The sequence below is a fragment of the Pagrus major genome, chromosome 2 (assembly GCF_040436345.1).
Source record: "Pagrus major chromosome 2, Pma_NU_1.0".
NCBI lineage: Eukaryota > Metazoa > Chordata > Actinopteri > Spariformes > Sparidae > Pagrus > Pagrus major.
In genome coordinates this window covers 30,882,197-30,893,946 of record NC_133216.1, presented here as the reverse complement: position 1 = coordinate 30,893,946, position 11,750 = coordinate 30,882,197, and the positions used below count along the sequence as shown (strand labels likewise).

The following is an 11,750-nucleotide window of genomic DNA, read 5'->3' as shown; positions in this document are numbered from 1 at the left end:
ATCAAGTAGCTGTACAGTACAGTTCAGCGATAATTTCTCCAAAATATATGTTTCAAACAACAATAAAACCACAATAGAAAGATTGTCAATACACTGAAAATAAAATGTGAGCATACTTCCAGTTATAATTATTTTTCTTTGGTTGTTCTCCAAGTGCTCAGTATGCTTGTAATGTGCAGTCCAGATGCATTTTTTATGTCATTCAAATAAAAACTGATAGTGATAGCACCAAACATGACTGCATGAGCATGTTGTTTCCTCGTGACATTACTGGCTGTAGTGTGGACACAAAAGAATAACGATACAGTAATTCATCTATTTTGCTTAAATACACTTATATAATTGCATATGTATATAATACTAAAGATAATACAGTACAGTATCAAATGGTTAAAACTGAACAATTCTATTTTAACTATGATTTTAAAGATTTGAGATTATATTGTGGAAGTACAAAAAATACCAAATTTCGGTAGACAATCACCACAAAGCTTAATTTACAACTATTAACATGTTAAAAAAATGATCTAGCTCAAACAACGATTTCATACAAAGGAGGTACAGTTAATGTTTTGGGACTCCAATCTGTCACCCAAGTTCTGTTATAGGACAACAAAAACAAACTCAAACTGCCTTCATCCAGCTCACAATACATCACTCCTCCTCCCGTGCAACCGATTGTCCTCAGGTTTGCTTTTTCACTAATAGAGCAATGTAAACACTCTGTTTGGATATGACTTTCTCAACGGGGCAGTTTTGTGGACCAAACTCCAAACCCTCCAACACAGACAGAATGGCAGCACACAGTGTAGAATAAACAGGCACATCCACCTTGTTCTCAAAACATTTCTGTCTTGCAGGAATATGAAACGTAGAGTATTTGCTGCTGAACCTGGCTCAGTCTCTGTGTCCTCCTCCTCCTGTGTCCTGGCTTTGTGTGCAGGAGTTAAGTCCTGATGTCTGAGGTAAACAGGTATATGCTGATTTATAAGATGGCTGTTCACTGCTCTGCATCGTCAGTCACTGCCCTTCACAGCTGTTGGCAGTAGAACAGATCAGAATGTATGATCTGTCCTTTTAGCAGCAATGCGACAAATGAAATTCCCACATGATAGAGGTTGTGTTCTGTGCACAGAAAGAGACCAGGTCTGGATTGACATTATGGAGGACCTTGAGATCTGCAAGATGAGCCGAGCAAAACTTATCGCTCAGACTTGATCTTGTAGCGGAGGACAACGTAGGTGGCCAGCCGTAGGATGATGAAGAAAATGCCCAGGACAATGAAATCTATGTAGAGCTTTGCATCTTCCACGTCCAATAACTGCAGAACCTCTTCAGGCTGTTGGAACTTACACACCTTCCCCGGACACTCCAGCTCTGAACGGTTCATCCCATAGATGGACAAGATGACCCCTTCAAATCCATACCTGTGGGAGGGATACAAAACACAGACTGCTTGCAATAGCTAAGAAAATCATCTCTTGATTCAGATTCAAAATGATCAGTAATCAGTTAGAAGTTTAAGAATATTAGTCACCCCACAGGAAAATTAAGAGTAAACATTAACGTCCATAAAGTCAGTGAAAGCTACTTATTTTTTAGCTTCGGGTATTATTTCATGAGGTAAATTGCTAAGACTGTCACATTGCTAAGTGTCCCTGATGATTATGAGTTATGACAGTTGGAGCACTTCTACAGTTGTAAAGTGAAAGGCTGCAATAAGCAAACACTAAAACCAAATGATCTAAACTGGTTACCTCAAAATCAGCCTCATACAAAACAAATGAGAGGCATATGAACGGGACATGCATCATCCTGAAGTGAGTTATTAATGTTTGTCTAGTTGCTGAAGTTGACTTTGAACAAACCTCAAAGAAAAAAGTAAGAGATATTTATGATAAGAAGATGGAAATGTTCGTTCAGGGGCCCAACATTTATTTTGGTATAATGATGTAAAGAAATGTCTGTCTATAAGAGTCCACTGTTGCACAGGAAGACTGTGTTCACGCAGAGCTACGATAAGTATGGTAGGTCCAAATCTAAACAGTAAGTTGGTCTTTAAATGTGATTGGTTGTTCACAGTGGATAGTTTCAGTGATAGTTTTATCACTCACCTTGGTTTTCTCCAAATAAGTTTGGCTAACCTGGGAGTCTAGTGAGTTACTCAATTTACTTGGGAAATAAGATCTAAGTTATGTAAGAAATTGTCAGCAAATGGGATGAGAGAGGGGGGATGACATGCAGCGAAGAGTCACAGGTCAGACTCAAACCCTGGGCTGCTGTAGTGAGGAAACAGGCTCTATACATGGGGCCCAAGCTCTAACAACTGAGCTGCTGGTTCCCATAGGATATTTTACTCCAGACAGACAGACTTACCAACCAACACCATCACTCTTATGCGCTACTGCTAATGAATCAAAAAACACTCATACTGGTACACACCTGACGTAGGACACATAGGAGCTCCACTGCAGATACTTGGGGATTGTGTCAAAGTTCACAAAGAATCCAGAGAAAAGCAGCACTGGAATAGCTGTGACGGGTCCAACAAATGTGGCTACCTGTATATGGATACAGAGGACAGATTAATCTTATGTGTGTAACGTGAGCCAAGAAATCCTACATTTAACCATGCAAACCTGCAGTACCTGTAGTGAGGTGGAAGCAGCCCCAACCAGCAAGCCTAGGGACTGGGCTACCAGGGCAGTACAGGTGGACAGGGCTATGAAGAGTAGGTAGCGGCTGGCCTCCGGAGGCTGCTCAGTCATCCAGTACACAATGCTGCAGTACATGATGGGGCAGATCACCTAAAATAACAGCCTTTATTTAGTGGAGGAATAGGTCACCCCAAAATTAAATTCTGTGAATCTAACGTACACTGATGTCAGCGGAAACTGTACTGAAGTTAGTGCTCTAACCTCCACACATAAAACACAGACACAAAATGAATACAATTAAATGCATTGTTAAATGTATTTCTTTCATTGTCTTCAAAATTAAAATGAGCTTATATTTCAGGTGTATAATAGATAAAAGTTGCAGGCATTTCAATACAGATATGGTTCAACCCACAGTTCTGACTCCGCTTTTGTTGTTCTGTTATCATGTAGAGATGAGCGAGACACACCACACATACAATAGAAGATATTGGCAACACATTACCGCAGTGAATGCTCTATCCATCTATCACTGATGGATATCCGTCTTCCACAAGCAGCCAAAACCTGGCCATTAAGTCATTAGCCAAACATGATTTTAGATTCGTCAGTAGGCTCAGGTTCATTCCTATCAGACTGTGTTGAGGGCTGAGACGTATCAGCATTTCTTTGAGCTGTTTCCCATTGGCCATCACTATTTTCCTGACTACTGCACCTGAGAAGCTCCCGAGCTGCAAAGTGTGTTGTGTTAATATGACAAACGAAGCTGTAGCAAGCGTTCAGTCAGGGAAACTGACTCTTTTGCATGCTTAAAAGTGCAATATTTAAGAACTGACCAGCAGTTCAATTCATTTTCCAAACAAACAGGGGGGCTGCATATCACCAGTTAATACAGATCCATAAAAATATCTGTATCCATCCATCAATCCATCCATAAAATTCACTTAATAATAACGAGACAATATTAGTATATTTTATAGTCAAATTTGCATTTGTTTTTTCTGGAGCCAGCCCCTGATCAATGTATGAAGCTTGAACTTGGACAGAGAACTTCAGGTTTACAGTGGCCAAACCCTGCACAGTGTGATCTACTGCAACAGAGAAGGTGGTGGTGCCTTCAACTAACACCAGAGTGCAGTGTTGTACTATGTAGTTGTATTAGCTGTGTGTAACAGGTATGTCAGCAAACCATCCCTCCACCCCAACACTGCCAGCTCACCTGGAATGGGATGTCAGCCATGGTCTTGGCCAGGTAGTAGGCTTTCAGGCTGTACCAGTAGTTAAGATGCTCCCGCAGGAACACAGACATCTCCAGAGGAACTAACAGATGGTGCAGAAAAAATGTTCATATACATCTGTAAATATAAACTCACATCACATGGGGTTTTTTGAGACTGTGTCTCATTGATTGAGACAACAATATTAATACAAAATAGAAAATGAGTACATTCCCTCGACTTACAGGTTAACACAGTTGGCATGAGTGCTCCAAACATGATGAAGAGCATAGAGAAGAAGAGGAACCCGGTGTTGTTAAAGACCTTGCTGGCATCATTGCCGATGTTCAAATAGAGCAAGCCTATTAACAGACCGATGGCAATGTGGGAAATCAGTCTGAGGTGGGTCAAAACCTGAGCACAACACAAAAGCAGATGACTGTTTTAGGTAATGTCACTTTATTTTAAGATGACACAATCTGGCAGATGGATACTATTTCTTGCTTTTGGAAACAGTGTGCAGCCACAGTGTATAAAGTATTTTTGAACAGATGCTGTCACCCACCTGGTCTCGACAGATGGTTATGAGGGTTCTCTTGAAGAGGATACAGAACTGTGTTAGTGTGCTTGTGGCAAAAGTATGGCTCTCTATGTGTCCGGCGTCCTGGGGAAAATGGAAGCAGAGGAACTCAAACATTGACAAATGTGTCTGTTACTTCACACAGGAACACAGGGCTCTCCGTGATGGTTCAACAATCTGTAGGTTTATGTTGTGACCACCAGTTTTAATCCTTACAACTTCATCTCTGAGAAAACATGTTTTGTCTGTTATTTTGTCATGATGGACGAGTCTAAAAACTACAATACCCACAAGCTGATGATTACTTCAAGACATTGGATATGTTGATACATAATGTTGCTTTAAGCTTCAATTTGTTTTTCTATCGTGTAATATTTTAGCTTCCACCCATTGTGAATTGTTCACATAACAGGACCAGATATGTGCTTCAACTGTAAATAATGCCGCACTGTCCTACTTTGCAACTCTATGTCTTGACTCTTCCTGGACTCCCAACTGGTTGTCTTGCAACTTCTCGGGCACAAGAAGACTCTAGGAAGTCACTGTGTCCAACCAAGAAATAGTCTGGCACATAAATGTCATAAACCCAAATCACTCCTTTTCAGACCTTTTACACTAAACAAACGAGATATAAACTGTCAGTTAGTTCATTATTGAAGTACTAATAGATGATTTTCTTTGGACAGAGCCAGGCTAACCGTTTCTCCCTATTTTAGTATATGTGCTAAAATAAGCTAAGCCATTGGCATAAAGCGAATAAGCGTATTTCCTAAAATGCTGAGCTATTCCTTTAAACAACATGTATCACATATGCATAATATCAACCCCTAAGGGTCTGAGGCCCCAGAAGAGTTGCCTGCTTTGCACAGTTTGTAATCCAGCCATGACTACAGTACAGCAGCACATCATATACTACATACCATCGGGCACTTTGTTGCACAGAGTGATGGGCCATTCTCACACTGCTGCTTCTTCTCCTCTAATGCACACATTCCACCTTGGACTGCTTCAAACAGCACAGGGTTCAAGTCTCCATACTCCCCTGATGCCACTTCAATGACTGAACCAGAGGGAAAAGCAGAGACGCACAGATAATGACGGAATTAGAAATGTTTAAGATCCTCCTCAGCAAAGTGCAGCAGATACATGAATACATGTGAGGTGGACATACTGAAATCTGCAGGGTTGTGGTAGGTAGGACAATAAAGGCCCAGAGTCTTCAGATAGGGGATGAGGTAAGGGACTGAGCCTTTGTAGATACACTGTCCCTGACTGAGAATGTAAAGCTGTGGAGGGACAAAAATATTCAAGTAAATATGATGATGTAAAAATCAAACTGTCATTCCTTTTCTTTTCTTTTCTTTTCAGCCAGTGTCTGTGTAAAATATTGCAGTATTGTCGTGCAGCACATCTTCTCATACATTAAATACAAATTACAATGTCCAGCCATCCATTGACTCCCTCACTTATTGACAAATGTGTACCTTGTCAAACATTTCAAACAGTTTGGCACTAGGTTGGTGGATGGTGCAGATGATGGTCCGTCCTCCCAGCGCCAGAGAGCGCATTAGTGAGACCACCTGGTAGCAAGACGCACTGTCTAAGCCACTGCACAGAGAGAGGGACATACAGGAGGGACAAAGTTAATGAGCAGCTGGGAAGTTATTTAAGGGGAAGACATAAACGAGTAAGAGCCAGGCTAGTGACAATGAACCCCATTTATTGATTCATTTTGTACTCTGAGAGTTTATTACATCTACGTTAAATGAGTAAAATTATCCCTGAGACATGCATGCAAGGGCATCATATAACTAAAGGAACTTACTAAAGAATACTGTAAGTAGACATCTGGCTGATATGTCATTAATGTTTAATATAATGTATCATGCTATCACTGATTGCCTCTAAAATAAAATATGTAAAAATGACTTTACCTTTGTTGCTTTTTTTTGATGAGTTGTGTACTTATATTATCCCAAACGTTTCCAACAATGTTCAAACCACAGAAACCCAAATTTTGTTTGGTCGGCTGTTGCTATAACTTTCAGAACAGTTAGAAAGGAAGTCTGCGACGTGACTAATCATAATGTGAATAAAACTTTAAAAACATTGCCCCATCTGTGAACATTTCTGCCTGAGTCACAGCAGATAGATTTTCATCAGCAATGGTGGTTGTTTAACAACGAAGACAATTCCCATGATTCCACACGACTAAGTATTTTGTTTTATTTTGAATGAGAGACCCCTCACAGCAGAAATGACCTACTGCATGGTAAAAAGAAAAGTTTTCTTTATTTTCTTTCTTTTTGAGGCCTGTATGAGAAGATCTATACCACTCACATGTCTGCACACTAAATGTGAAGCTACAGCAGGCAGCCAATTAGCTTAGCTTAGCATGAAAACCTGACACAGGAAGAAAAAGCTAGCCTAGCTCCAGTATCGAGTGTAACGCAATTACAAAGTAACCCTTTACTGTAATCATATGACACTTACTTATCAAACAAATATGTGGTTAACAATTATCTGCAGATTGGTCAGCTAAAAAAAAATTCTCAAATGTGCCTTTTCATGAATGCTCATACAACAATCATCTGACCTCTCCTTATATCTATGATATTCAACACAGATGCACTCAGTGTGTCTGTGGAGAGGCTCTTCAGCCTGAATCTGAGGAGGAATGGATGTCTGAGACACGATTGGAGAGACTCCTCCTGATCAGGTATACTGCTTTTTGATAAACACATACTGTGAATCTGCTATAAACACATGGTTTGCACTGCCAACACTACTTAACTCTGTCCACAGATTACAGAAATCTGCCAACCAGCACCTCCATATCTCACTAATGAACACTTAATCTATATGCAAACTGCTGTGCTTGCCATTTTACACACTGGAATATTTCTTGTGTAAGCCCTGGAAAGAAAGAGAGGTGTTAGTAGGCTGATTTTGTTGCCTCTGAACAGAGTCAGGCTAACCGTCCTGTCCTGTTCTGACCCTTCACTTTCTGAGTGAAGCAGCTGCTGAGAGTAGCTTCATATTTGCAAACAGATATGAGAGTTGTATCTTCTCATCTATCAAGAAAGCAAATAAGCATACTTCCCCAAATATTTAATGTTTCTTTTAAGGTGATCTAATTTTGTTTTGGTGATCAGTGTTGGGTATACAACTTTTTCTTTGCTTTTATTCTTGTGGTTGGGAAGAGATTGGTTGCAACACTAACCTTTAAAGGATCATCCTATTTCACTTACCAACGTGGGTGTATTTTAGGTTTGGCCGTACTTTCTATCGTTAATGCTAACATTGTACTCGTCAAGTTAAATGCTAAGATCTGGCAGTTGGCAAGGACATATTATTAATCATGACACACGGTTTGTCGTTCAGATGACGAGTTAGGTTTAAAAAAGCCAAAGTTTAGCCAGCTTACCTTCACCGTCATGGAATTTAAAAGGTAGAATATGTAAGAATTGGCCACCTTCCCAATTCATATTCAAAACAAGTAGGGGGCAACATATCACCAGAGTACCTGCTAACTGCTGCTAACTGCAGCTGCCGCCAGCTCATCAGTTCAGACAGCACGCAGCTAGCTGTCCAGACTGGTGGCTCGGAGCACTGGGGGACTGTTGGTGTTTACATCACTAGCACAGGAGCTTTGGACCGGGATGGCCTGAGGCTAGCTGGATAGTATGCCAACTTCATTATATATGTCTCTGCAACACAATACACTTTTTTCACTAAAATTCTTACATACTGCACATTTAAACTGAAATTCAACCCAGGAATTTTGTTTCTCTTACAAATAAGTTTAGCTTGTGGGGGTTTGTTGAACATTTTAATTATTACGTCCTTTAAGGGATTCATTGCAGGATTTGCTGTTTGTAAACTTATCATTCAAAGGAGCAGTAAGCAAGAAAGATAGTTGATTGTTGAGTCTCATTCCCAGGTCATCAAATACAGATACTTTGGGTTGGCAAGTCAGCTAACAATTAACTATCTTTCACCAGAATCGCTGATGCCCAGAAATGTCCCGAACACAGCAAAAATAAGAAGAAAATAGAATACAGGCAGAGGGAAGGGTCTCTGCACAAAGAGACACTGCCACACACTTCTAGTGTGTCATAAGGGATTATCAAGAGGAACTGTTTTTGTAAATGGTTCTGTAGGAAAATCCTGCATAGTACACCTTTAAGAAGACACGGTGAAGGGGGCAGCAGTTTTGCTAAGTACTACTTTGGTAATTATTAAAGATTCCAAAGGAGAAACTTCTCGATCTTTGTTGAGTTATTGAGATTGTTTTAGTCATTCTTCTCTTCAAGAGATCATTTTTCAGAGAGCTATGGTCCCAGAGCATCCAGCAGCTCATATATGCCAGATGGCACCACTGTAATTATGAGTATAATTGTTTGGGTTTCAAAAGTCAGTCCAACACCATATGTCTAACTGTCACAAGATGCATTTTAAATATGCAACCAGATGTGCTGTCTGGACAAACTGGAACTTTCTGGAACAAAAGAATTACATTTTTTAATCCCAATGTTCTCACTATTTGTCCATTAACTAATGAACTTGGCAAAGTATATTGGTAGTAAAAAAATAGAACTCTAAAAGTTTTGTTTGCATTTCAATCCCAGTTTGACACACTGTTTCCTCTGGATACTTTTGCAATAGTTTACTGCTTAATGCAGTGAGTGTCCACTGTACATAATATTTTCAGTAACATATCAATTTCATGGAAACACCTTTGAGATGCTTGAAACAGTTTTGAAGTGTAAATGTAACCATCGTCTGTCTGTCTCACCTGGTGGGCTCATCAAAGAACATGACTGGAGGATTGTTGACCAGCTCCAGAGCGATAGCCAAGCGTTTACACTGACCACCTGACAGCGAGCTGGTACGAGTGTGAGCACACTCAAGGAGCCCTAATGCAGTCAGAATCTCATTCACCTGGACAGAGAAAGTCAAAGAGAGAGAAGGGGATTAACAACCTGTTTGAACATCAAAGCTTCTCTTTTTTTCTTAGAAAGCAATGGCTTATAAGTGATGCAGACATTAAGAAGAAAAAGCCATTAAGAGTGTTGCTGTGTGCTGCATTCAAAAACACAAAGCATAGACAGTGTGTGGCTTTTTTGAGCTAAAAGTATTTTAATACTTGATGACATAATCACTCAGTCATTGATTATGTCATTAACCAACATAGAACATCCACACAGATATACAATGGAGCTACCTTACAGAGAAAGTCATATTAGAAATAAAAAACATAACTCCCCAACAAAAATTTAATTGAGCATTAATGTGATTTTTTGACAACGTGGGGGTCAATTGAAAGACAATATTGACATATTGAAATTGTCAGTACTGGCTAATTTAGTTTATTCAGAGTTGGTTAACAAGCTAGCAACACTATCATTCATTTATTCATGTTTCTAGTGATGAATGAATGTAAATCTTCCCCTTTTAGCTCTGTTTTGGTCTCCACCAAGTCATAAAAAATAATTTTCTTCAGCTGCAGATTGTTTTGCTTTTTTTACCAGCTGGTTGCTAACCTGCTGTTTGGTGCTGGGCAGGTGTACAGCAGGTTTCATCAGAGTTATTTTCTGAAAAGAGCTGCCTGTAGCTGTAAGCTAAGTTCCTGACATTCTGCATGACAATGCAGTAAAACAGTAGTATTGTGGACTGTTAAACGGAAACAATAAGCTGAAAGATACTTTAACATTTCATAGAGCTGAAGGGAACTGCAGTCATTTGATTTGTTGTTATTGATTAGTGCAGCTTTGGCAAAAAAATCTTACTAAAATGTAACCACTTCTACTTATTAAACAAAGAATTAGAAATAAAGGCCTGCCTCTTATACAAGGCCTTGTTTGCTATTTAAGGAAATACAGTGTTATCTTTTACTCTGTGTAAAGCTAGTCGATGTTTGTTTAGCTCACCAGTTCTTTCTTCACATCCATAGTTTCATCCAGCTTTAAGTTGGCTGAAACCTGCAGTAAGGAGGAAATAATGTGTCACAATGTCTTAATGCAACAGGTATTTCACAGCTGTACAGGCAAGAAGGGAACAAGTAGATGGCAGCCTCAGGTCAGGATCATCCCTGCAGCATATTGGCACAATAACTATTAACCTCTTTATTACGAGTTTCATTTACACAAAGTTAAAAAATAAAGACACACTTTAACATGTTTAACATTTTGAGGCTGTGCTATGAGCCAGCTCACCATCATGGCCTCTCGTGCAGTGAGGTGTGGCAGCAGCATGTCTTCCTGCATGATGTAGCAGGACATCTTCCTGAATGTCCGCAGGTCCCTGGGTTTCCCATTTACCAGGACCTGACCCTTCATCCCTGTTTCCCTGGGCAGCAGGAAGGACACATAAACACACACTGGATAGTTCAATGGGCTAGATAGACTGTAGTGGAAGGAATAAACTGAACATGAAATACAATGAGTCCAATCTTTGATCACTGATAAGTGGTTTTCTTAAGGCTACACAGCTGTTTAGTCCCAATCCCTTGAGTTCTCTTCACATTGTGCGTGTGGAAATGCTCTTACTCTCACTATAAAACATAGCCGTGAGTTCTACTGTTGATTTTTAACCATTTGATTTCACCAAAAGTTTAAGTGATCTCTGATCACGATTATTCAAGCTTTTTTCTGACCACATTTCTTTCTTGAAGATTGATGATGGTTCACCACTATCATTCCAGGTTTTAATACTGTGTTGGACAGTTCTTAATCCAGTTTTAGTAGTTTCAGCATCTCCTTAGTGGTTTTCTTTGCTTGATGCAGGCCAATAATTTGACCCTTCTGAAACAGAGTAACAGCTTTTCCACGACCACAGAATATGTCTTCTGACATGGTTGTTAAAGAAATGAGAAGCTACTCACTGCATCAGTTAGGGTTAAATGACTTGTTGCCAGCTGAAACATATTAATCACTGCAGTAATTATCCAATGGAAGGCTCTTACCTATTTGCTTAGTTAAATCCAGGTGGTGACTTTTTTTTTTGGCCAAGCAGTGTATAAACACATAACACACCAGTTAAATAAAGCTTTAATTTCTGTATAGCAGTATCTATGTCATAGATGTGTGTGTGATGAAAGCTGATTTCTTGTGCTGCAAACCTTCGTTTGGTGGTTTGTCCACAAATCACATTCCTTGATAAGAAAGAGCTACTATTCTCATATCATTGACCTTTTACCTTAACTGTAAAATAGAAGGTAATTTAGGTACTCTCACCTGTATCCAGCCAGAATGTTCATTAAGGTGGACTTCCCGGCCCCCGAGGGCCCCATGA

At 39.8% G+C, this 11,750-nt stretch overlaps 1 protein-coding gene across 1 annotated transcript; it reads right to left on the bottom strand.

Annotated features, from left to right (window-relative positions):
- Positions 1–215: 215 nt before the first annotated feature.
- Positions 216–11,276, bottom strand: LOC141014543 (ATP-binding cassette sub-family G member 4-like). The gene is made up of 13 exons (XM_073488387.1): positions 11,113–11,276; positions 10,673–10,805; positions 10,388–10,438; positions 9,253–9,398; positions 5,939–6,062; positions 5,626–5,740; positions 5,375–5,514; positions 4,440–4,538; positions 4,120–4,288; positions 3,877–3,977; positions 2,649–2,807; positions 2,443–2,561; positions 216–1,427 (listed from the first exon to the last, which is right to left on the bottom strand). The coding sequence occupies exons 1-13, from the start codon at positions 11,115–11,117 to the stop codon at positions 1,202–1,204; spliced, it is 1,587 nt and encodes a 528-aa protein (XP_073344488.1). The 5' UTR covers positions 11,118–11,276; the 3' UTR covers positions 216–1,201.
- Positions 11,277–11,750: the final 474 nt, after the last annotated feature.

What these genes read in the sequence shown, in the direction of transcription:
- LOC141014543 (XM_073488387.1), bottom strand. An exon ending in TGGATGTGAAGAAAGAACTG is followed by an intron (nt 9,399 to 10,387) that starts GTGAGCTAAACA and finishes TTCTCTGTCCAG; the next exon opens with GTGAATGAGATTCTGACTGC. An exon ending in TTCTTTGATGAGCCCACCAG is followed by an intron (nt 6,063 to 9,252) that starts GTGAGACAGACA and finishes CTCTCTGTGCAG; the next exon opens with TGGCTTAGACAGTGCGTCTT.